The following is a 27,589-nucleotide window of genomic DNA, read 5'->3' as shown; positions in this document are numbered from 1 at the left end:
TTGATGCACAGACTTTTTTACTTTTATGTATTTAGCAATATGGTGTTATTAGGAAACAAATAACATAATATATAATATAGGCAACAGTGTGACAAAAAAATCAATAATGTTTTTTAAATATTTAATTAGTAAAAAAAGGAATTGAATTACCTTTACTCTACTGGCTAAAAAAATGATTGTGGCAACACTGTGTAATAAACTACATAATTACATTCAAACATTCCATGGAAACATATATATATATATATGGTTTCTTAATCTGAATTTTAACAATACTGAAAGATTAAGGTAACATCACTAAACAATACAAACTGGACAAAAATATAGAATTTAAGATTTAATTTGACAAAAATGCATATTCTAACTGAGGAAAAAGTTAGGACACCTTCACATTTATTCACTTAAAATGGCTGAAATCACAGACAGGTGTATCGTTACTCAGCATTTTGAATGAGGCTTGTCCTTTCTAAACCTCTGAAACTTATTTTGGTGTGCTCTTGAAGGGAGAGTGAGCACCATGGTAAGAGCAAAAGAGCTGTCTGAGGCCTTCAAAAAAATAATAAATAATAAAAAATAAATAAATAAATAAAAATTGTAGTAGCCTACGAGTCTGGTATAGGGGGACTTAAAAAGATCTCAAAAGATTTTGAAATGAGCCATTTCACAAGTGGAGGGCTATCAAAACAACTGCCAACATGCCCAGGTTTGGTCGTTCCAGCAAGTTTACCCTCAGAGCAGCCCACAAGATGCTAAAAGAGGTCTTCAAAAACCCCAACATGTCTTCTCGGGACCTGCAGCAGGCTCTGGCTGCTGTTGATGTGAAAGTGCATGCTAATACAATCAGAAAGAGACTGCACAAATTTAACTTGCATTGGAGGTGTGCAAGAAGGAAACATTTGCTTTCAAAGAAAAAACATCAAGGCCAGATTGAAGTTTTCCAGAGAGAATATTGACAAAGACCAGGACTTCTGGAATAATATTCTTTGGACATACGAGTCCAAAATTGAATTATTTAGACACTAGAACAGATGACATGTTTGGCATAATCCAAAGAGGCATGCATTCCATACCAACTATAAAGCACAGAGGTGGAAGTGTTATGAATTGTGGTTGACTTGCTGCAGCAGGACCTGGTAAGCTCACCATCATAGAATCCAGCATGAATTCAACTGTTTCAGAGGGTGCTTGAGGAACATAGAAGACCATCTGTCTGTAAATTAAAGCTAAAACAAAACTGGACCATGCAACACGACAATGACACAAAACATACCAGTAAATCATCAAGGACTGGCTGGAAACTGAGAAGTTTAGAGTCCTGGCATGGCCAAGTCAAAGCCCAGATGTTAATAACATTAAGTTGCTGTGGGGTGACTTGAAACGGGCTGTAGATGCAAAAAAAAAAAAAAAACCCTCAAACATCTCACAGCTAAAAGAGTTCTGCATTGAAGAGTGGGCTACACTTTCCTCAGACTAATGTTAGAGACTGGTAGATGCCAACAAGAAACGTCTCACTGCAGTTATTTCAGCCAAAGTGGGTAACACTAGCTTTAAAGGGGTAGGGTGTCCTAAATTCATTTTTAGTTAGAATATGCATTTTTGTAGAAATACATTTACAGACTTTTTTCAGTTTTAATTGTTTAGTTATGTTACCTTACTCTTTCTGCATTCTTAAAATTGAGATGAAAGCATGCAATATTTTAATAAGACGCATATTTTTTAGAATCTTAAATATATTTTTTTATTGTACAAACATTATAGTTAAGATTTAATTTGAATCCCTAATATTTAACTTTATTTAAATGAGTAAAATATATATACTTTTATACATTTTATTGTATTGTTTGATACATTTATTGTGATATTTAGTTATTATTATAATGCAAATATACATTTTTAATTTTATACAAATGCACATTTATCTATTTTAATTTATCAATAAATTTTCTCCATACATTTATATACTATTCTTTGTGAGCCCTGGTTTAAAGAATTATAGGGGAGATGAATTATTAAATGTCAGGTATTCATTGTGACATTCTCTGTTGTTGTTTTTTCCTGGGTAAAAAAAAAGTTAGCTTTTTTTGGTAGTTGATTATGCATTAACTGACTTGCATAAATTTACCTTGAGAAGCATTCACTGAAAAAAAAAATAGCTGTGATAACTAGCCCTACTATCCAGTATTATGATAATGAAATACATTATAAAGTAGGCCTACAACAAACTATTTCTAATTTCAAATCAACAACACATTCCAAAAAAATAAAATAAAATAAAATTATGCTGCATGTTCAACAAGCAACACAGTTCCTTTGGACAACTTAATTGTCCACTTATAAATGTCAAGTTTTCAATCGATTTTTGTGGAACCCTGCATTTTTTACAGCAAAGAACAGCAGTTCAGTCCTGCGGGTAATCACTGATCTCTCCGACACGTTTGTGGATTTTATAAAATTAATCTGGAGGTTGTAATAACACTGCTGTTTGATATCGTAAGTGACAAGCCTTCAAAATATTTCACAGAGCTGTGGTGCGGTTGATGGATGACATATTCCTTGAATTAACTTGTTTCATCGAAGAATTAACCATCTATAAAAAGACGACGCTGAAGATCCTGTTCCCATAACCTTTTCTGTCACCGCATTGAATAATCAATCATTCCGTTTCTCATCTCAATATAATTACAAACCGATAACCATTTCTCCTCAGCAAATCATTTTTAGATACTGCTAATATTGTTCGTTCGAGGATTATGTCAGTCTCTCTATGACCAAATCCCCTTTATTATATTGTTACGGCTGATTTATAATAATTCATTCCTGATAAGCCTCGGTATGAGGGGTTACACTTAGTTTAATGGGGCTTAATTAACCTTCAGTAACTCCTTGAAGACACAAACTAACTGGGTTGAGATTTCTCAGATCATGTGACAGATATTTGATGAGAGATTCTGACAAACATTTAATGAGAGAGTTCGTTTGGATTGTTTGCTTCAAGGTGTATTTCACCCAAAAATAAAAATTCTGACATAATTCATCAATCTTTATTCCATGGAATACAAAAGAGGATGTTCTGCTCTGTTATATAAAATGAAAGTGAACGAAGGCCGAGTCTGTCAGACTTGAAAAAGGTCACACTATGTAAAAAAAGAGAGATCTTGGAAGTAATTCATTAAAAAGAATGCCTAAAGAAAATCTTGCTTGACGGCCATGGCCATCAATATACAGTGCAAGATATATAATAATGGACATTAAAATTAAAGAACAACCAACAATTAAAGTGATAGTTCACCCAAAAATTAAAAATCATTTTGTCACCCTTGACTTGTTCAAAACATATCTGAACATAAAAGAAGATACTTTGAAGAATGCTGATAAGCTGTAACCATTGGTATCCATAGTATTTGTTTTTGAATATCAATAGTTACAGGTTTCCAACATTCTTCAAACTAACATATCTTGTGTTCAACAGAACAAACAAACTCAAACTGGTTTGGAACTAGTCAAGGTTGCATAAATGATGGCATTTAAAAAAAAAAAAAAAAAAAAAAAAAAAACTTTGAAGTCATATTTTAAGTTAAGTCAAATTAGAGCACACTTTCACATCCTCCCATATTTAATGTTAATCTGGAAACTTTTTGGTAATTTTGTACTATTATTGGCCAAACCCTATCCTATTTAATCAGCAGATTAAATTTCCAGTTTTCACAGACTTTGTTTTAAAGATGGTAAGCAGTTATAAATTGACCGAAAGCACCCAACAGAAAGTTAATCAGATGAAGACCAAAAAGATGAAGAAACAAGCAAGAGATATTGCATCTTTAAATTATCACTAACTCATTAAAATCCCCTAGAAAGGCATACAATACCTTATGTACATGAAATCCAAAAGCACATAGTAAAATTTGAAGAAACTAAATGGCAATCAGTTCAACACTGGAGACTAGTATTCCTCACCAGTTGAATAGGGAGGTTTCTTAAAAAAAAAAAAAAACAGATCCTTGAAGCTGAAAGCAATAAAATAATGAAATGGCACCCCAGAGTCCTGATCTAAACCTGAACAAACATCTCTAGAATATATATTTTCTGGCGCAGTTATGTCAAAAAAACCACTACAGTCTGTGAAAACTGTAAAAGCCTGAAAAAGAGCTGATCAAGATCACAGCAGAGCAGAGAGACTATAAATCCTGACAGAGACTGATAACTAGCTGAAGTCATTCAAAAACAGGGATTGCGACAATATTAAAATTCTTAAAAAAAAATTCCACAAAGATATAATATTTAGTAATTATTCTTACTTGGTAATTGTAGTATTGTTTTAATGTATTAGTTATTTCGTAAAACTCTGATATACGGGCTACTAAAATTCCTTCAAATTTTTAACAAAAAAACATTAATTGTTTATAATTAATTTAGGATTTATTACAATTCAATTAATGTTTTGAAGATGCATTTATCCAAAGAAACTTTGCGTTAACACTTTCAGATAATGAACACAGTTGGTTTGTTTACACAGTTTCAAGCAGCAAGACAGCTAAAACAGTATTAAAAAGCCTTTGTGTACCTCTATTGGCTTTTATACAGTAATAAAAGGTTTATTTTTCAGAAATAAGAGACTATGGGATTGACAAATTTTCACTCTCTGGAGCATGAAGCAGTAGCCTCAGGCAGATATTGTTTAGCACACAGTGCTGTATTACTGTGTAAAGCGCATAGCATTCAACTTTTTTTTTTAATAGCTGACTGCAATTACAAAAATATGTACACACACAAACACACATACACCCCCCATTGTTATGTAATCGATAAAATCCCAAGCACCTTCCTTTCTTATTTCCTCCTCAATACCAATGTACTCGATTATGAAAAAATAGAAAACTGTACTTATGTGCCATATAGCCCTAAAGTCTATTTTTCGTATAAAAACAATTATTTCAGTTAGTTAAAGGGTTTCATGCTGAAACAGATTTAAGCCATCATCATCTTGGAAACCGGCTAGCAGAGATCAATGCAAGTTTTATTTTAAGATGCATTATCAATGACTTACACTCATAATTTAACTCACAAAGATAATAAAACGAAAGATTATAAAACGAAATAAATAAAGTAGAGTAGGAAAACTTTAATGATATTGTCTGTCATCAATATAGTTCAGATTCACTCAACAGGAAAGAACTGTGATTAAAAAAAATAAATAAATAAAAATTTGATGAAAGCCTGGAATAAAATCTTTATTAAGTACATATGATGATTATGTTATAGGAATTTTAATTATGTCTGAAGGTGCCCTTACATTTACCATTGTGTGTTGCAATTCTGAAACACAATCCAGTGATTACAATAGCGTGCACCAGCCTAGTTACGGAAGTAAAAACTAAATCTGTTAAATTACACCACTTGTACATTTCTTTCTATTTTACAAGGATTCCAAATATTCTTTCGGCTTCAAACTAAAATCTGTAATGATGTGATTCACCTTTTACAGTAGCTTGCTTTCCTGATTCACAGAGGGACACAACCTCATTCTCCAGAACATCTTTGTTCACTATTCCGTGGTGGAATGATCTTCCCAAATAACTTCTAAATGCTGAAATCCCTGCTCTCCGCTGCGCACTAAACTGCATCCTACAAACAACAACAACAACAACAACAAATCCTCTATGTCTTCACTTTTCCTGTTTTAGCTTGTACTATTCTAAACAATGTCTTAAACATACGTCTAACTAACACTTGTATGCTTATTGGCCTCTTTATAATAATTTGTATGATAAATTCATTGGCTAACTTTTTTTGCCCAATTAAATATGGTAAGGGGATGGCAGTTCATAGTGTAAATGCATGTATAATTCAGCTATGATATGCATCTGAAGTTCTACACATCGGGACAGATTTTGACTTATTAATCAATCTTCTGTGATGAAACATTAAATGCTGTGAGTTTCTATAGAGCTTATCATATACGAGTACACCCCTCACAAATTTCTCTTTTAATTTAAGATTTTCTATAGAAAGCTATACAATATTATATTGGTGCGTGTACAATATATTAGTCAGTACTGAAGCCAAACCTGGAGCTTATCTAACTTAAAAAACTGATGATAATGGTCCAAATGTTAGTACACAGAAATGTATATGTTAGGAAAAAAATATTAAATAAAATGTAAAAAAATACATAATAATAAAATAGGAAAAAATCAAGAGACAAAAAAAAATAAACAAAGTTGAAATTTTGTAGTTTGTAATTTATTAAAATGTGAAATTAAATGCGTTATCTTTCTATTTCTAAAGGTGTTAATTGACCAAACTCTTATTTTGATGAATATAAATGTTTATTAAATCAGTTTTGTTCAAATACAACCAAAATACAGTATATTGCCTATTTTCTAATATATACAAACATGGGGTGTACTCATTTATGCTGAGCAATGTATGTCAGTTGCTTTATGCCTTTTAACATGTTAAATCCAGATCTAATAGTTCAAAGAAGCAAACTAATTTAAAATGAAGTATAAGGCTGTTGATAACTGACATATCATCATGGTTTCCAAAGCAAATATAATGAGCTAAATGGGAATGGAGACAATAGTGGGCAGCTCTCCTATAGGTGGAGGGTTGTACTTCTCAACGCGCATGAGTCGACGGAGAATATCATCACGATCCCTGGGCCAGGTGAAGATCTGCGTGCCTTGAAGCCATGAAGGGACGTGGCACTGACAGACAGAAGAAATGTAAAATTAGCATCTGCACTAGATTTAAGTGGAATCCAATGGAATAATCCTTCAGGTTTTAACGTAATACTGTACAAACATCCACAAATGTCTACTGGTATTATCATAACGGTTCATTGTAAATTAGTATCTTAGCTTCATAAGCAAGTACTTGTTTAAACAAAAACATTCTTTTCATTAAGTAAATGTTTTTCTCCACAGAGATACAGTTTTTTACCTTTTTGGCACCGGGAAACAAGATGGGGATGAATCTGTAATTCCTGGCTCCATTCTGAATGAATTCGTTTTGTAACTAAAAGACAAGAGTGCTTGTTTCAGACAATTGGCAAGATAAGTAAAGTAACACCTAGATTTAGTTCCATACAAGCTGTACCTGTTTGTGTATGTAGACAGTGTTGAGCGTTTCATCGTTTTCCATGCAAAAGGAAGCATTGGTCACAATCTCGTGGTACTTTGGGCTAATGACTATGATAATCAGATAGTCTTTCTGTGCAGAGGAAACGCATATAAATTAGACAACTGAATGGAGAAGTTACCTCAGGTAATGAAAAGTTCACATTGCAACTACTGAAACTAGACAAGCAGAGTTTATCTTTCCCACTTCAGCAAGCTACAAAACTGTTTTGCATAACTGTTTTGCCAGAAATGTGTCCTACTCCACTTGATGTCTTAATTAAAGTTACATTTCAGGGTTATAAGTTTTTTATTGCTTGGCCTAATTTCTTCCCACTCAAAAAGCATCGTATTAATGTTTAGTTGGATTTTTCCCCTCTTGTCATACATTTCTAAGCTTTGCTCACCAACTGCAGAAGCCAACAAATTCAGCAGTCTTTATGCAAAACAAAAACACCGTCCTCCATATAATCACCCACATTTCCAGAGTTCACACTTAGCTGATGATTAGTAAAAAGGCATGTTTGGCTCCCCTGAGTTCAGAAGATCCTCGAGCTGGGGGCTTCATCCCGTTTCGTAGAGCGAGAAGGGAGTTTGAGCTCAGGTAGGTCTCAAGAACTCCCCTGAATTCATTCTTTTGCCCTGTTCTTTGTTTATTGGAGAACTAAGTTCAGTACTAAATGCTTATATATGGTGCCAATTTGGTTTAATTAATTAATTCACTTATACTACATGTCTTTAGACTATAGGAGGAAACTGGAGTACCCCGGGGAACCCACATGAGCACGGGGAGAACATGTAAAACACACGGAAATGCCAACTGGCCCAGCCAGAACTTGAACCGGTGACATCCTTGCTGTGAGGCAACAGTGCTAACCACTGAGCCGCCGTGCCACATTGTCCTGAAATAATCTAGGACAGGGTGCCCAAACTCGGTCCTGGAGGGCCGGTGTTCTGCAAAGTTTAGTTCCAACCCCAATTAGGCACACCTGAACTAGCTAATCAAGCTCTTTCTATGTATACTTGAAGCTTCCAGGCAGGTGTATTGAAGAAAGTTGGAGCTAAACTATGCAGGACACTGGCCCTCCAGGACTGAGTTTGCGGACCCCTGATCTAGGAAAAAGGGAGTGGATGTGGGGATTCTTCGAGACGAAAATAACTATGGTAAGAATATCTGGTATTTTATAGTGAGTTTGGATTGATCTGATTAGTAAATCATGTGATAGCTGATACAGGACCAGCCGTGGTCAATCATAAAGGCATGATCCTCTTGAAACTAGTTCATAAATAAACTTCCTTTTTGTGTATATCTCAGAAAATGCTCAAAATTTAAAATAAATATATCTATAATTAAGAAGACATGTTATCAGTAAGACAGAATAAAACTCTTTACATTTTACTCAAACACATAACTATAAATTGGTCACAGAGATCTCTTAACTGGTCTTTTTACTGCCAAACACAGACGCACACTGAAAGTGGTTCAGTTTCTCAGCACAAATGAAATCGTCTAAAAGCATTCACTTATTTGAAAGAGAATACACGATTGTGTGGCCAACTATATGTCAGGGATCAATGCTTGACATTTACTAAATTTATAAGGTTAAACGGTGACATTTTTTAGACACAAAATGTCAATAAACTTGAAGGAAATATGAGATTGGTAAGAACTGAAGTCATCTTCAGTAAATGAGACCTCAGCAGGTCGTATGTGTTGACAATAAAAAGCAAATATTGCTTTTTTTTTTTTTTTTTTTTTTAAATGCGAACTGTTAAGCAAGTTCTTCCAGCTGCACCCAGTCTGTTTAGAAGGTTATAAAATACTGTAACTCATTTCCTTCAGGCAAAGGTAATCCTAATAAACTGGTCATTGAGTTTATAACCTTAACCAAGGACACATTGAACATAAAAATAATTAAACAAAAAAAAAAAAGAGAGGAAGCACTACATTCACATGTGATTTAATGCATGATATTATTCATCTCACATAACAAATCATTATATACATGATAATATTAATCAAATACAATATATGTGATATCATCTGACAAATGTTATGTTATTTCTGTAATGGAAAAAAATTAATGTAATATGTTTGTAATATAATTATATTATACATTATATTATACATTGACAGGGTTTGTGAGAATCACACATTCAGTTCTGTAAATTTGTATGTCATTTTCTCTGTATATTTCTCTGTATATTTGTGTGTTAATAACACAGACTTTACCACAGAATTCTTATTTCAATCTGGTCCTTTAACATGATATTATCTTTCCAATTAACCTACTCCTACATTATACAAATTATAAATTAAACAAAGATGACCAGCATTCTTTTTTTAAGTCTTTCAACTTCAAACTTTAACATTTAACTGCTTTTCCAATAAATTTTGTGAATTTTGATCAGTTTTCATTCAAAACCACTGTTTTTATTCAGTGTTTATGGTACATTAAAACAAAAACCTTTTGGTTGATTTACAGTTTTCACACTACTTTAGTTGTTGAATAAAATAAACCTAGCACCATTTTTAATGTTTAAAGGGACAGTTTGCCCAAAACTGAAAACTCTGTCGTCATTTATTTATTTGTGTTTTTTTTTCTCTGTTTATTGAGCACATAAGTTATTCTGAAATAGAATCGAAGCCTGTAAATGCTGACATCCATATTATTGTTTTTTTCCTATACTATACTGCTGGGCAATATGGCCCATTATGATACGATAAATGCCAAATCTTTATATCTATCAGTTTTGAACGGTTTTCAGCATGATAATCCCTTTGTGGCGCTGATTTAACACATTTTGTGAAATGTTTTAGCTGTCTGACAATATAAATAAAACTAATAAAAAAATGAACAATCTTAATTGAGCATTTAAAAAATACATTAAAATTAAGTTATACAACGAAATTTGTTGCAAAAAGATACATTTTCAAAGAAAAACATATAAAGTGTATATATTTTTTTGTCCGTGCCCATCTTAAACAACTGCAGTGGATGATGTTTCGCTCCGTGGAAAAAAAGGATTTAATTAATGATCACTGTTGTGGTAATCATTTGTCATATATTTGTTGCATTTTAATGTTATTATTTTAAAGATTACAGTTTGAGCATCTGATTTCTCCTCGATGATTATGTTCTTTAAATACACAAAGGCTGGTTATTTTACCATCTATGAGGGTATTGCAGATTTTAAGAAAATATTTTAGTATTAAAAGGGAAACATAAGCTTGACAACAAAAATCCTATCAATGTGGTAACAAATGCCCTTAAATAATGCAGCCTGTAGTTTACAGCAAGCATCAAGTGTTCAGTGAGATTGTGTTGTCTATCATATCTTTCGTCTGTCTTTTCGGGGGGTTTTCTCGTAAGGCATGGCTTTTGAAAATGATGACATGAAAGTTGAAACTCTGCTGGGTAGTTGCACTGGTTTACCAACACTTGTTTGGGTCTGTGATTTTTTTGTTTTAACTGATGAAACAGGTTTGCCTGCTTTTGATGACATGAGTCGTCTGTGTAGTTTGCAGTGCACATTGCTCTGTTTTGTGTCGGATTGCAAAAAACTAAGTACAGCAGCTCCAGACTACTGACTATTAGTGACATTTTTTGTCAATAATGTCTCTGACTGTGACCTTTTTACCTTATTTTTTTCTTACTCCTCCAAGTGCAAGTAACACTGTGTGGCTGTACCCTTGTACTGCGTGCAGCATCCGGAAGTGCAGGCTGCAGATTGCCTGTGCAGCATTATGCGTAAATATTATCAAACAGTAATTATTGTCTTAGCAAAGAAATATATATCGTGATAATTATCATTATTGAATTATCGCCCAGCCCTAATAGAAATCAATTATTACAGGTTTATAACATTTTTCAAAATATCTTATTATGTGCTCAACAGAAAAAATAAACTCGTAGAGGTATGGCACCATTAAGGGTGAGTCAATTTATTTTTGTGCGTGAACTATCCCTTCAAAAGCAATAAAAAAGTGACATTTCTGTGCACTGCATTCAACTGAACACAATAGTAATTGCTTAGCTGATAAAATGTTTTGAAAGGTGTAAAAAGATTACTAATCAGTACTTTCGAACAGCGTGTCCAATTGTACATTTCTCTAAGCCTAATTTTTTCAGCCTGATTATTTTAACAATATAATGTCTAAGCTGGCTATAAGCGGGAACGTATAACCAGACCTTCTGTGATGCAAATCAAAGTAAGAAAAAGTTGACTTACTTCGCTGATGTATCTCTCCATGAAGTCAATCTTGCTTATGCTCTTGAACTGCTGCTCAAACATGTCAATCTGTGCAGAAAGAACAAATCGGCTGAACCTGATTTCTGACAGAGCCCATATCAATGACAAGCATGGCTGCAAGGCAATGTTTGGCACAGGTTGCTAGTCTTACGTGAGTGTAGAAGCCATTGTGTCTCAGCAGGGCGACAAAGTTGATGATCTCTTTGACATGTTTTTCGCTGTCTGCTTCGTAAGTAACAAACACCTTCCCTGCAATCATGAAAAGTGAGAAAGAAAACAGTTCCAGAAATATAACTCAAGATTATATTAGACAGACAGACTGACGGATTGATAGACAGACAGATAGATATTTTGTCAAACATTTCAATATATATATATATATATATATATATATATATATATATATATATATATACTGTAATAAATGTTTTGTTCATTGCTTGATTATGTTTGCAAATACATGAACTAATTGTAAAGTGTTTAACATTAATTTTGAATAATTTGAAAGAGACTGCAACTTCTGTTCCAACATTTTTATTGTAATTAAACTCAAGAAGACAACATCTGCTCATTTTTATCGCTGTCGAATGAATATATAATATGTATATTGAATTAACACGTCGCTTAATAATGATAAAATGTTTAAATGACTAAAATTGAAAAATGTCACTTTAAATAATTGTTTAGAATCGAATCATAGAAAATGACACTTCATTTAATTTTCTGGACATTTCATCGAGGCTCATTTAACCCATTTAAGCCCACTGGCAACTATAGCTGCTGAAGTTCACGGTTGCCATTTTCCTTTTATAAGTAATTTTCTACATGTTGTTCATATTTAATTCCTCAATGACGTGCAAGCAAACAACCAAATAAAAGATTTCAAGAAAGAAAACAGGAATTGATTTACTTCCTGTCACATGACTTCTTCAACTTCCTACCCTTAATTCCAGGATGTAAAATGGAAGCAAACCCTCCCAAATAAAGGCAAATTTCATGTTACTAAAAATATATATTTTTTGCTTTTTTGATAACCCATCTAAACATAACATAACCATTTTACTGATATCTTTACTTCAAAGTAATATTTCTTGATACACAATTTGATAGCTAAATCCTCAGAGTAAAATTAACTTCTCCCACTGGTTTCATATTCATGAAATTATTCATTCATTCATTCATTTTCTTGTCGGCTTGGGAAATCATGGAATTATATGATAGATCATTTTCGGGGGTTCATATCAAATGGTTTTCTAATTTTAAAGATAATAAATGTTATATGGGGCGGCCCTGTGGCACAGTGGGTAGTGCTGTCACCTCAGCAAGAAGGTCATTGGTTCGAGCTTCAGCTGGGTCAGTTGGCATTTCTGTGTGGAGTTTCCATGTTCTCTCCATGTTCGCGTGGGTTTTCTCTGGATGATGCGGTTTCCCCCACAAGTCCAAAAACATGCGCTGTAGGTAAATTGGGTAAGCTAAATTGTCTGTTTGTAACGATGGAGTGTATGGGTGTTTCCCAGTGATTGGTTGCAGTTGAAAGGGCATGCGCTGCGTAAAACATATGCTAGATAAGTTGGCGGTTTATTCCGCTGTGGCGACCCCAGATTAATAAAGGGACTAAGCCAAAAAGGATACGAATGAATGAATGAAAGAATGAATACTGCTACTTTTGTCCCAACATCCTTCATTCATTCATTCATTCATTTTCTTTTCGGCTAAGTACCTTTATTAATCCAGGGTCACCACAGCGGAATGAACCGCTAACTTATCCAGCACGTTTTTCGCAGCGCATGGCTTTTCAGCTGTACCCCATCTCTGGGAAAAACACTCATTTACACTCATACACTATGGACAATTTGGCTTACCCAATTCACCTGTGGTAAGGCAAGGCAAGTTTATTTATATAACACATTTGAGACTAGTCTGTAATTGCTCAGTAGGGTGTTATAAGAAGGTTGCTCTTCTTCAAGAGGGGTTTAACAACTTTTTAAAAGTTTTAAGTGAGTTTGGAAAAATCCCTGAGAGAAGTGAAGCATTTACCACTTTTAAAAGATCCATTTCTAAACAGGTAAACAACGTTTTAAAGAATGATGTGGCGAGCGTGTCAAGACTGCAGGTTGATGTTTTCATAACTTGCACAATTTCTTCTAAGATTTCACCATTAATTGCCATGAAATCAGACATAATGTCTGATTTCTTAAGTTGTGGTTGAGCTTGTTTGACGTCGACACAACTTGGCAGATTGGATGAACTGATTGCCTTTCTGATATTATTGATCTTATTAGTAAAGAAATGAGCGAACTCATTACATTTGCTTTCAGAGAGTAGCTCACTGGGAATCCTACTGGGGGGGTTTGTGAGTCTCTACTGTTGCAAAGAGTGTACGAGCATTATTTACAATGTTATTTATAACGTTTGAAAAGAAAGTTTGCCTAGCAGTTTTTAGTTCCACATTAAAAGCATTAAGACTGTCTTTATAGATATTATAATGGACTACAAGTTTCGTCTTTCTCCACATTCACATTAAGCTTTTCTGCATTGTCTTTTCATCATTTGGACTGCTCTTGAAGTTTCTCCAAGGGGCTCTCTCTTTGCCAGTTCTCTTCCTGACTTTAACAGGAGCAATGTCATCTATGACAATCTTAATTTTAGAGTTAAACAAATCAAGGAGAGAATTAACAGTCTTCAGATATGATTGGTGCTAGTGATATGGCCTTCATAAACTGCTCACTAATGTTCTCATTTATGCATCTCTTTCTGACAGAGACAGATCTGTCTTTAATAGCTGGAGTGATCAATATATCGAAGAAATTATAGAAATGACCAGATAGTGCAACATCCTTAACAACAGTCGATGAAATGTGTAAACCCTTAGTATGTCTTTGGACTGTGGGGGAAACCAGAGCACCCGGAGGAAACTCACGCAAACACAGGGAGAAAATGTAAACTCCACACAGAAACGCCAACTTACCCAGCCAAGGCTCGAACCAGCGACCTTCCTGCTGTGAGGCGACAGCACTACCTACTGCGCCAATGTGTCACCCTGTTCCAACTTATATAGTGTAATTAAACTCAAGAAGGCAACATCTGCTAATTTTTATTGTTGTTGAATGAAAGGGATATGTACAGTATATGAATTTACACATTACTAAATATAATAATAAAATGTTTAAATCACTAATATTTTTTTTTTTACTTTAAATAACTGTTTAGACATTTATAAAACAATATTCATAGACAATGACACTGTAATTTCATATTTTCCCCTTATTTTTTTTCTGGTCAGTTTCATTCGGGTTCATTTAACCCATTAAGCCCACTGGCAACTATAGCTGCCGAAGTTCAAAGTTGCCATTTTCCTTTTAAAGTAATTTTCAACATGTCGTTCACATTTTAATTTATTGATTCACATGAGGCCTTCAACTTCCTACTCTAATTCCAAAATGCATAATGGAGGCAAACCCTCCCAAATAAAGGCAAATTTCATGTTACTAAAAATATTTGTTTTGTTCACAGATCAACATAATCATGAAGGTTCCAACCAAATAAAGTCTTTCAAGAGATCTATAGTTTTTTGAATACTTTCTCAAAAGTTCAAGCAACAACTGTAGTTGCCGAAGGGCAAATACCTTCTAAGTGCATAAATTATGGGGAATTAGAGAATGTGTTAATAAGTAATAAATCAAGGTTATTGGTCTTGATTGATGTTTTTTGATTTCATAATACCCCATCTCATCATAACCTAACCGTTTAATTAATGTTTTTTAATTTAAAGTAATCTTTTTTTGATACACAATTTGATACATAGCTAAATCCTCAGAGTAAAATCAACTTCTTCCACTGGTTTCATATTCATGAAATTATATAAAAGATCATTTTCAGGGGGTTATATCAGATGTTTTTTTTTTTCAAATGTTAAACATAATAAATGCAATTATTGATATGAATTGATATATCAAAATCAGTTGTTTTGAGTTAGAATACCAAATGTTCTCCTCCTATGCCAATTTTACATTGAAGGGTTCTTATAACATATTTGCCCACCTGCAATTATAGTTGCAGCATATTCAAATACGATTTTCTTGAAAAAACAAAAAACAAAAACATGGATAAAATAAATGCAAAACATGTTCATATAGGACACTATTAACAAAGCTACATGCATGAAACCATTTTTTAAAATGTGGGCACAAAAGAATTAAATGGACATGTCATGAAGTGAAGGGGACATACAACACCTTTATAATGCCCATAAAAGTGTTTCCATTTCTGACAGTCTTTTTTTACATTATTTCTGAATGAATTTATAAAGCATGACAGAAATAGTGTTCATTACAATCAGGTTTTACTTCAAAGAAGAACATATAACATGTTGACAGGTGTCACTGGGCTTTTTTTCTTCCTTATTAATTTAGTCTAAGCTTACTGGCACGCATCCTACTGAAATTCCACATGCTTTTAGTGTTGCACAACAATAGTATGTTTACTCACTCTGCTCCAGGGAAAGAGGAGCTGTACTTGGGGTTAGTTTAGCGCCATGGTGAGAAGAGGTGTAGCCACTGTGGGACATAAGAGTAATGCTTAAAAATACCTCAGAAAAACAAGTTTAATGCATTACAGAAAATCAACAGAATGTAAAATCATCAACAAACCATCCAACACATCAACAAACCATTATATGTTACCTATGAGTGAACTCTGAAGCTGACTGTCTGCTGTTTTCAGGGCCTGTCAGACAGGAAATAATTGAGAAAATTATCTGCATGCAGTTCGAAATGTTTTGTTATAATCCGAAAAAAAACCAACAACAAATGAAATCATATTAAATGAAGAAAGTAGAAATATATAAATATACAGTTGAAGTCAATATTATTATTAGCCCGACTTAGATTTTTTTTTTCCTAATTTAAATATTTCCAAAATTATGTTTAACAGAGCAAGGACATTTTCACAGTATGTCCGATAAAGTTTTTTCTTCTGGAAAAATATTTTATTTGTTTGATTTCTGCAAGAATAAAAGTAGTTTAAAATTTTTTAAAAACTATTTTAAGGTAAATATTATAAGCCTCTTAAGCAATTCTTTCCTGATTGTCTACAAATCGAAACACCAAGAACAAACAACTCTTATACAATAACTTGCCTAATTACACTAATTTGCCTAGTTGACCTAATTAATCTACTGTAGTTAAGTCTTTAAATGTCACTTTAAGCTGAATATTAGTATCCTGAAAAATATTTACTAGAATGAACTTACTTTATCTACTTTAGAAATGTGTTGACATTTTTCCCATTAAACAGAGATTGGGGAATCAAATTTACAGGGGGTCTATTAATTTTGACTTTAACTGTACAGGTGAAGTCAGAATTATTAGCCCCCTTTGAACTTTTTTTCTATTATAAATATTTCCCAAATTATGTTTAACAGACCAAGAACATTTTCACAGTATTTCTGATATTTTTTTCTTTTGGAGAATGTTTAATTTGTTTTATTTCGGCTGTGATAAAAGCAGTATTTCATTTTTTTAAAAACATTTAAGGTCAAAATTATAAGCCCCCTTTAAGCTATATATATATATATCTAGATACAATAGTATTTACTGTCATCATGGCAAAGATAAAATAAATCAGTTATTAGAAATGAGTTATTAAAACTATTATGCTTAGAAATATGTTTAAAAAAATCTCTCTGTTAAACAAAAATTGTGGAAAAAATAAACAGTGGGGGCTAATAATTTATGAAGGCTAATAATTCTGACTTCAACTGTAGAAATCTGATCATATGAAGGCAAGTAAGCTGAAATCTGTTTTATTACGAATACATGTCAATAATACAAATGTAAGTATGTAAATCTTCTAAAAACATTTTTGTTGCAACACAGCTTAACTTTAACCGTGTCAAACGACCATGGGAGGAATAGGAGTACTAGTTATGAATAAACATAAATGAAAATACCAAATGGACATAATTAAACATGCTTAAACTTTTATTAAATAAAACGGTCTTTAAAAATAATTAAATTTAATAATAATAAAACAGTGAATTACATAGGAGTTGTAAACAAACAAATTCATGATTTTTAAAAAACTATACTTTAAAATAGTCAATTAAAATAACAAAACAGTAAATTAAAAGTCATTTTTAAATGCAGATTGTAAGTAGCAAGTTAAGAGTCCCTGATAGTCAAACTATTGTTGGAATAGAAGATAGTTCATTTGTTTATTACAACAGGAATTTCATGTTGTGTTGCGTTTCTTTATGCAAATGAGGGTCATACAAGTAAGGATGATGTTTGAAACGTTCGTTATGTTTTATGCAGAGTATGGTTTGCACAAAAAGATAAAAGATTATTTCAAACATGATTCAACTATTCCAGTAGATTTAACTTTTAAAGTATGTCAACTAACTGTGCATGGTTAGTGAATAACATCTCAGTTTCTGCCCTGAAGTTCTGCACACAAAAAAGTGAAGCAACAGTCAATTCATTCAGGTTTATCTAAATCATAATCTTCAGTCACCAATGTGAATCTTAGCTTTAAAATGAAAACCAGTCACTCAGTCTGACAATATAATTGCACAAATTGAACCGTGTTGGATAATACCCAAAGGCTTGATTTAAAACCTCAACATGTACAGTATGAGGTCATTTTAAAGACACCAGGGCTTATGTCAATGTGTTTGTAGCTTGTAAGGTAAAAAAGAACAAAAAAAAAAAAAAAATGACCATTTCAAATATGGTTTAGCTATTGCTATAAATTTAACTTTTATCTAAAGTAGACTGTGTATGGTCGGTGAATAACAAGTAGGTTTTTCCACTAAAACGCCGTACAGAAAAATGATGCAACTCTGTGAATTTTTTTTCTGAGCCTTTATCTAAATCTTAATCTTCTGCCACCAAGATTAGTTTTACATGTTAAAAATGAAACCAGTTGCTCAACCTGACAGTATAATTGCAGAAATTTAATCAGGTTGGAAATTTGCTGTAGGGTTTATGAAAAACTTCAAAACATGCGGTATGGTATAAGGACATTTTAGGAACAGTTCACCCCAAAAATAAAAATTTACTCATCATTTACTCCCTCAAGTGGATCTAAACCTTTATGATCTACTTTTTTCAGTTGAACACAATTTAATATATTTTGAAGAATGTTGGTAGCCTGCAAAAATATTAATAATATAAATAATTATTATAATTAGAGTTTATAATATTCATTTATTCATTTTCTTTTCGGCTTAGTCCCTTTATTAATCTGGGGTCGCCACAGAAGAATGAACATCCAACTTATCCAGCATATATTTTATGAAGCGGATGCCCTTCAAACCACAACCCATCGCTGGGTAACACACACTCAGATACTAGAGTCAATTTTAGCATACTTAATTCACCTATATCACAACTTAGATCACGTACATAGATATATACACTAGATATCGCATAGGGACCCTGAGCATGCGTCAATAGCGCCGCCATGTTTGTACAGTGCTCCCAGGACAAGTGTCATTCAACTGCACTAGTCAAGACAGTGCTATTATGTGAAGATGCTAGACTTTAACGCTGTCGACGGGTGTAGTGTAAGAGGCTAAATTATCATATGCATTTGTTTATATGACAAAACATGCTTTTTGACTCAAGAAGGTCCATACTGACTACAAAGGCAGATACTGATAAGATCAGGGCCTGTTGTGTGGTCTTTGGGGGTTTTATGGTGTGGTCACATGTTGATTGGTCAGTTTGAATGTCTTGGATGGCTTTAGTCACATGGTCAAGAAAGATACAATATAGGTGGTAAACTCGAGCTCTGTCTCTTTTCCTGGCCTGATTCTCTCCTGCTCTGCTCCTCTCCTCCTCTGGAGTCTATCTTCTCTGACTCTACTGCAATCAGGCTTTTGGGCCTGCTCTTTGTCTCTCTCTCTCCCTCCCCCTGTGTCTCTCCTTCTACCTCTGGTAACTTTAATTTTACATTTAAGCTGGGTACAATTAATATCATATGTTTTATCATTTCATATTTTATCATTTTATACAGTATTTTGTTATTAATTCAGTTGTAATCATAGAGAATTATTGTCATTAAATCATTTCATTTTCAAGTATTTGTGAATTACTTTTGATTTAACATCAACACTTAATTGTTCCATATAGCAATACAATACAATTACATAATATCAACGCTCTCCCACATTTATAGCTATTAATACTGCCCTTATTTCCGTTTTTAGTATGAGATTGCAGAAGAATGGTTTGACTAGAAATGTACAGTTTTTTTTACCATCATGCTGATTACTTTTTAGTCGCTCGGCAGAACTACAGTTCGAACCGCTGTGGTTTAAAGACCGTTCTTACAGTAGTAACAAGCAAACAAAGAAAACAAAGCACAAAGACAGAACATTTAAGAGGTAAGATTTCGTTTTTTTTACGTTTTTGTATGTTATGAACTTTTGTGCTAAATTGGTAATGTTATGATGATACAGTCTTTGCATTCACCATAAGCCAAAGTAGCACCAACTCGCACTAAACACTTTTCTTATGCTAGTTTTGTTGAATAAAATCAGCAAACAATGAAAAAGAAATATGACGAGATGCAGCGGTGCCAGAAATTTCTATTATTGTCGGCTCCGTAAAGGAGTCGTTCATAACGGAGATTTATTCACAAACGAGTCGCTCCCTCAGTCAGTATGAGAAGTGAAAGCAGGAGAGAGGCTGTTTCAGGACATGATTAGATCAAAGGTGGATAGAATATTTACATACACACAAACACAAGCTTGTTGTCATGCCTGTGTGATCACTTATCCATCAATGTAGAAAAGTGATGTAAAATTATAAGTTTCGTAATTTAAAAAAAATAAAAAAAAATAAAAAACTCCCTATAGATGTGTGTATATGTTTTTAATTCTCTGGCTCTGGATGGCCACAGTCCTCCACTGCAGCTTGGGTGCACATTCATTTCAAAGGAGCGCTACCCTGTACTAAAATGGCGGCTCTATTGACGCATTCCGTCTAATAGACAAAAACAGGGTAGGCGACATCTATTGTATATATCTATGGATCACGTATAGAACATGCAAACTCCACACAGAAATGCCAACTGACCCAGCTGAGGCTCGAACCAGCAACCTTCTTGCTGTGAGGTGAACGTGCTACCCACTGCGCCACTGTGTTGCCAGAGTTTATAATAATATATTATTATTATTTTTATATATTTTTGATAGTGAAGTCAAAAAGCAATCAATCAACAGCAACATTTATTAAAGATATATTCCATAGTGTATAAAAATGAAGAGTGAGTATATGATGATTCTTTGTATTCTTTGCTCTAACAAGAAGGCTACAGACCATGGCCTCTAGTGTCTGTAGCTACAGCTACTTTTGAGCTCAGAGTAGTGAGGTTTCCCTGCATAGCACTTGGCTAGCTGGCCTCTGTTACACTCACCCTCCTAAACCTCACTTCCATAGTGTATAAGTTGCTAGTTGCTAGATAGTTGCTCTATCAAGGAGGCTAAAGATCTTTTGCACCTTTTGAGGTTAGAGGAGTGAGGTTTACCTGCATAGCACTTTGCTAGCTGGCCTCCGATGCATTGGTTAAAGCACAGTTGTGTGGCAACAGTGAGTGAATATAGCCAGCCTCTAATGGTAAAACTGTATTAGATCTATTTTTAGAATCGCATTCCATAAAAAGAAGTCTGTAGAAACACTTTGATTGACATTTTTCCTTTGCACTTTTTATCAGAGGGGGAAAGCACCAGCCATTGTTGACAATCTCTCCCTTAAGGCTGATTTATACTTCTGAGTCGAGCGTATTTGTATGCTAAAGCGCAGCCTATGCGATGACGCATAGCCCTATGCCATGGTCATCTGCGTCGCTGACGCCCACCTCTCAAAAAATTAAACTACACGTTGCACTGACACGTAGCGCAAGCTCTGTGATTGGTTGGCTCGGTACAACCGACGAGTCTGGGCAGGACCGAGAGCCGCGCGAGCCCGAAGGAGCGAGTGTTTACAAGTGTGGAGTCCCATGAAGAAGCTCCGAATGGAAAGTTTTGTTTGGGTATTTACCGCATGGTAGAGCTACACGATTCTGGCTAAAATGAGAATCGCAATTTTTTTTACTTAAAATAAAGATCATGATTTTTTTACGATTCTGTAGATGTAAAATAAAGGTATGGTGAAAACAAACATATGGCACAACCTCGATAATAATATTATGTTTAGGTCTACTGGTTTCTATAAATAATTCTATTCTATATTAATCTTTTCTTATAATAATTCTTCTGTTGAATTATTATGTTTAAGATATATGCTTGCAATCTGTCATATTAGACAATTTAATTCACTTGTAAAATTAGACATTTGCCATTATCAGATTATATTCAACAATATATAGGCTAGAGTAGTTACAATGACATTGTAAACATTTATTTTCATACACAACTGTGGGTTCGCTATAGGGTTACCACTTTTGATACACAAAAAGAATTTAAATTGTTGGGGTGGACTATCCCTTTCTGGAGGCTTTTAACATATTGTCATTATTCATTGTTTTTACAGTCTTGACCAACAATTGTTCCAAGGAAAATACAGAAACATTCATACCAGATATGGAATTAGAATGAAGAATCACAACTTACGAGAAGCCCAATGATGCATGTGGTAATGCGGCCTGTAATGAGAGCCTTGATCCATCTGACACATATCTGCAGGGTAATGACTGAGACAGGGCGGTCCGTGGAGGTGCTGAGGCAGGCAGTAACTGTGAGGCGTGAACGCAGTAGGAATAGAGTGCAATGAGCGCGGCTGTTCGAGACTCCCCTCTCCAACACTGTGCCTGTCTGGAGAGCAGGAGTAGCAAGAATCGCCAGGATAATTGGGGTAATTTCCAGACACCAAACAAGAGGGGGGGTTTCCACTAGGGTATTCGACCAAACTGCTGCTCACCGAGTGCAGCTCTCCTTTGTGCGGCTCGAAGGTGCTCAGACATGCTTCTGTCTGGCTGGGAAAAGGCGTCTGGGGATTGTACCCAGAGGGTAGACCTAATGGAGGCTGGTAAGGGCTGTAGTTGGTCTGTGTGGGTCTGTAGTTGGTCTTTCTGTCACTGCAGATATTTACGAAGTCAGCCTGAGTGCTGAGAGAAGATTCACTGCCAGACATGCAACATCCGGCAAGAGAAAGTTGAGAATCTGTGAAGTCTGAGTCACAGACAGAATCCTTAGTATTGATTTTATCCATAGTCTCGTCGTTCTCTTCTGGAAAGTTGAGGGATTGTTGACCGTAGTGGGCAAATGGAGAAGTATACCTAGATGTGACAAATTCAGTGATGAACAAGACTCAAGTTTTGACAATTAACTGTGATGTTATCCTTTAGCGTCTGAGTTTAAAAAAAGCAACACAGAGATGATATTGTTGTAGCTTGCAGATTTACTGGTATTTATTAATAATGGCAATGTGTTTTAGTCAAACAACTTTCGTGAAGCTTAAAAAAATAAAACCATTAAAAAAAAACATTGTTTATGAATTACAAAAAAAAAAATTATAATAAAAATAATTAAGTTTGCTGAATAAACAATAAAGACAAAGGGAGTCTCAGGCCATTCACCAGTTTTATGACCTGAAAACTTGTTTTTAACATTTGGTAACACTTTAGAATAATGGTCTGTTAGTTAATGTATTAACTAACATTAACCAAGTATGAATAATCTTGTAAAGCATTTATCAATCATAGTTCAACATGAGCTAATGCATTATTAAAATCCAAAATTGTGCTTGTTAACATTAACCAATGCACCATGAGTCAATGTGACCTCCTTGCTGTGAGGTGACAGCACTACCTACTGCTCCACCTCATTCGTGTTAGTAAATATGTTAAAAAAAATTAACTAATGGATCATTATTTTAAAGTGTTACCTTAGTTTTGATTGTAGTTATATACTTCTTATTGAACATATTATCTTTACTTTGATCTTGCTGTTTTACTTTTAGGTTGAAACATTCAAAACTAAACTGACAATTCAACTGTGTTTAGTAACATTTAAACCTATGGCTTTCATCATAACAGTGTAATTATAATGTAATTAAAAATGAACTAAATTATCAATATCAATAAATGCATTATATTCCAGTTAAAATACTTAATGTTGAGTTTTGTTTGTATGAAAATAGTTCATACAGTCCCTGATTTATTAGGAGTCGCCACAGCGAAATGAACCACCTATTACTCTCGCTTTTACAGTATTTACACAGCGGATGCCCTTCTGAGAAACACCCATACTCATACACTACAGCCTATTTGCAAACATGCAAACTCAAACTAGTGACTTTCTTGCTGTGAGGTGAAAGTGCTAAACACTGAGCCACTATTTTGCTGGTTAAAATAAGACCCCCCCCCCTCCCACACACACACATTTATATATATATATATATATATATATATATATATATATATATATATATATATATATATATATATATATATATATATAWATATATATATATATATATATATATATATATATATATATATATATATATATATATATATATAAATGTGTGTGTGCGTGTATATATATATATGTGTGTGTGTGTATATATATATATATATATACATATATACACACACACACACACACACACACACATATACATATATATATATATATATATATATATATATATATATATATATATATATATATATATATATATATATACATATATATATACACACACACACACACTTTTCTAAACATATTAGTTTTAATAACTCATTTCTAACTAATTTATTTTATCTTTGCCATGAAGACAGTAAATAATATTTTGCTAGATGTTTTTGAAGACACTTCTGTGCTCCTTTAAATGCCTCTTTCTTCCTCCGGAGGAAAAAATATTATCAGACACACAGTGAAAATTTCCTTGCTTTGTTAAACATAATTTGGGAAATATTTAAAAAAGAAAACTCCACCAAATATAACTCGCAACTAAATTTAAGACATTAAAAACGTGTTGCCAAGACATTTTCTATATTTCCCAAATACTTCCCATAGCTGTATGAATATTTATTGGTAATACATACTAACTAACTATGCATTTTTAATTAAACGTTTAATAATCCTGTATTCTTGGTGTGGAATGTATACATTACCTATTTGGTAAACTATGCAGGGAAATCATCATCCTTGCATTTAATATAGAAGAGCTGGAGCCATTTCATATCCCCAGCCAGCACACAAATCTGCAACAAGTGATTAATAAAACATTAACACAAATATCCTTGACTGATCATGATCCTACTGTTAGGTTTGAGAACAGTGGCAACCTTCACATCTGAAACACAAAACCCACAATCATGCTAAGGGGATTTTCTTTTCTTGGTGTGATGCTTTTTCTCTCAACTTACAGTATGATTTATCAGTGTACACAGTGGAAAACACCTCAGAATGTAGTGGGAACCAAAATGAGACATGCCAAGCAAAAAGCGTCTCAGAGATGGTACATCTCAATCTTTTCATTTAACTTGACAAAACAAAGTTATAACATGTCACGTTACCTGACTTGTTGAGCAGTAACGTTAGATGATAGACGCTTTTTAATGACAAAAGTATAAAGAAAAATTGAACTTTAACAAAGAACTACTTTCCAAAAAATACTGGTGTTCATTTCGCCTCGTGTTAGTTCATGCAGTAAAACTGAGCGCCGCGGGGCTCATGGCATAACTTCACTCAGGTAAACACTGCGACAGAAGCGAATGTTAACACCTTCCAAAAGTATTTTTTTTATTTAGAAAATATTATTAACCTAAATACAACAAATGTATAAACCCAACACTTATCTGTGGCACATATACCCTAAACCTAAGTTACTGTATTAAAAAAAATAAATAAATAAATAAAAAAACTGACGACCACACGTTAACCACATAAAACACACACGTACCTGTAGACCGATTTAGTCGCTTGAGGATTTAACTCCGGTCAAGGTCTAACAATAGTGTACAAAACCGCTCGGGACATTACTTCTTGTATAGAAGCGTCTGTTTGAAAGCTTCTCAACACCTGCAGTCACACGCTAAACTCCGCCCACTTCCCCGAAAGTACATCCTCCACCTACAGCCTTTGTTTATGTGTTTGAACCTGATGAACAAATCTTTCTTTCGACTCCTTTGAATGATTCTAAAGAACATATTCACATTTCACAAATGACTACATGGCATGAGTGCAACTGTGATCAGGTAAAAACACTGGTAAAATGCTGAATGAATCGAATAACAATGTGTTAGCTAACATAATAATATAGTTAAAAAAATGTGTTGCTGTAAATTAATAACATGTAGATCCACATGTAGTTGAATGTAGATGACTTTGACCAGAGAGAGAAAAAAACTTAAGAGTTTAGCTAAAATGACATATCAGTCAATCTTTTTTTACAACTAAAAATAGTCAATACACAAAATACATTACAATTTATTTGGTTTCATTTTAATTATAATGAAAAACCTGCAATAACATTTCCAGATAGAGAAGTGCATTATCATAGACATCTGTGGTTTGGTTTGCAGAGCTATGCTTTTTCTGAGTAAAACCAACATCCGAGATCTGACTCTGAACCAACAGCTTTTACACAATATGTTTGATTTCCCTGCTAAAAAAAACTGCTAAACCAGTCTATACTCTCAGAGACCAGCTAAAACCAGAGTGGGAGAACGGCCAAAACCAGCCTGGTCAGCTGGTTTTAGCTGTTCTCCCAGTCTGACCAGTCTGGTTTTAGCTGGTCTCCCAGTCTGGTTTGAGTTGGTCTCCCAGTCTGTCCACGTTGGTCTTACGGGGTATCACAGCCTGTTTTTTTTTTTTTTTTTTTTTTTTAAACTAGTTGGTAAAAGCAACTAAGACCAGCCTGACCAGCTAAAAAACAGCTAAGACCAGCCAGCCTGACCAGCTAAGGCCAGCCTGACCTACTAAGACCAGCTAAAAACTACCCAAAACCCCTCTAAAACCAGTCTGAACTGCTAAAACCAGCTAAGACCAAGCTGACCAACGAAGACCAGCTAAAAGTGTCCAAAACCCTCTGACAAACCAGGTATGACCAGCATAGGAAACCAGCTAAAACCAGCTTGGGTGACCAGCTAAAAGAAAAGAAAAAGCCTGACCAACCTAGGTTAAGCTGTTTTTTTTCAGTAGGGTTGTTTTTATAAAACTATGTATGGTAGATTTGTTGTATTTCTGTTTTTCACCTCTCCCAATGTAACACATTTGATCAATTATATATTTAGTTTTTACAGTGCATTAGATGATTTACACTTAATTTTTTTACCTTAAACAATAAAAATACAGTAAACTGACTATTAAAACAATGCTGCATTTGTTAACCAAGCTCTGGTTATTACGTGAAATCATGTACACAATTTACATTCACTCACTACACAAACAAAATAGTGCATGGATAGAGTATATGCGTCAGAGTTTACTGCAAAGTATCTACAGTGTTGTTGTTTCTCATTAAAAAGAGAGCATTGCTTTATTGCTTGATTACTACTCCGACAAATCTCTTGATGCCATTTCACCATAACTGGATGTACAAGAACAGATCAGTTCATTTCAAACCCCAAACAGACACTAGATGCGATTGTGAATTAACCCAAGGCGATCTGATGTGATCAGTCTCTTTGAAGAAATGCAGCAGGAGCTTTGTCAAGTCAACCTAATTACATATTTAGACACACTGACTTTCCTTTGGCTGGCAAAGCAAAACTCCAGCCAGTTTTTCTTTACAAGGAGGGCCTGAGGGTACTGATGCAATAGATCTTGGAGCTCCTGAAAAGAAAGAATATGGTGGAAAAAAGGGAATATTTAAGCATGGCATATTTCTGTTGCCAAATCTAATGCCAACAGATTAGTATTTATAAATATTAGCATAATGAATGTACCTGTTTATGGACTGGACTTTCTACCTCTCCTACAATATGAGTGACATGTGAGCTCATGAGATCCTCTTCATCACCATCATATGTGCAGAATTGTTAAGGATAGGTTTGTGTCAGCAAGCTTGTTATACTTTAATGGAGGTTCATGAATCTGCAGAAAAATATACACTCAAAAACTGACTTTTGATGCTTGTTCAAATATTTTAAAATACTTATTAATAATTATTTAAAATGAGTTTAAAACACCAATTCTTAAGTTTTTTTGGGACAACTTAATCGTTTTATGTTTAATCCCATTAAATTTGTAAAAACTATTA

The 27,589-nt window shown here is 33.9% G+C and overlaps 2 protein-coding genes across 4 annotated transcripts in view; both read right to left on the bottom strand.

Annotated features, from left to right (window-relative positions):
• Positions 1-5,212: 5,212 nt before the first annotated feature.
• Positions 5,213-25,387, bottom strand: traf3ip2l (TRAF3 interacting protein 2-like). The gene is made up of 10 exons (XM_002662486.7): positions 25,289-25,387; positions 24,498-24,587; positions 21,991-22,655; positions 16,055-16,097; positions 15,861-15,928; positions 11,524-11,621; positions 11,352-11,420; positions 7,099-7,212; positions 6,943-7,017; positions 5,213-6,707 (listed from the first exon to the last, which is right to left on the bottom strand). The coding sequence occupies exons 2-10, from the start codon at positions 24,527-24,529 to the stop codon at positions 6,561-6,563; spliced, it is 1,311 nt and encodes a 436-aa protein (XP_002662532.1). The 5' UTR covers positions 24,530-24,587; positions 25,289-25,387; the 3' UTR covers positions 5,213-6,560.
• A 427-nt stretch (positions 25,388-25,814) lies between these two features.
• Positions 25,815-27,589, bottom strand: part of chd1l (chromodomain helicase DNA binding protein 1-like) — a 33,441-nt gene continuing 31,666 nt past the window's right edge. Inside the window, exons 24-25 of one of the 3 annotated variants that reach the window (XM_068221667.2) lie at positions 27,276-27,360; positions 25,815-27,162 (exon numbers count right to left, since the gene is read on the bottom strand). In XM_068221667.2, the coding sequence (XP_068077768.1) occupies positions 27,040-27,162; positions 27,276-27,360 (208 nt within the window). In that variant the 3' untranslated portion in view covers positions 25,815-27,039. 3 annotated transcript variants of the gene reach the window in all.

This window comes from Danio rerio, chromosome 6, assembly GCF_049306965.1.
Source record: "Danio rerio strain Tuebingen ecotype United States chromosome 6, GRCz12tu, whole genome shotgun sequence".
Classification (NCBI taxonomy): Eukaryota; Metazoa; Chordata; class Actinopteri; order Cypriniformes; family Danionidae; genus Danio; species Danio rerio.
Note: the sequence above shows the minus strand (reverse complement) of the source record. Positions and strands in the feature narration are given on the sequence as shown.

What these genes read in the sequence shown, in the direction of transcription:
- traf3ip2l (XM_002662486.7), bottom strand. Translation starts at nt 24,529, where the DNA reads ATGATGATTTCCCTGCATAGTTTACCAAATAG. An exon ending in GCTTCAGAGTTCACTCATAG is followed by an intron (nt 15,929 to 16,054) that starts GTAACATATAAT and finishes TATGTCCCACAG; the next exon opens with TGGCTACACCTCTTCTCACC. An exon ending in TGTTTCCCGGTGCCAAAAAG is followed by an intron (nt 6,708 to 6,942) that starts GTAAAAAACTGT and finishes TCTGTCTGTCAG; the next exon opens with TGCCACGTCCCTTCATGGCT.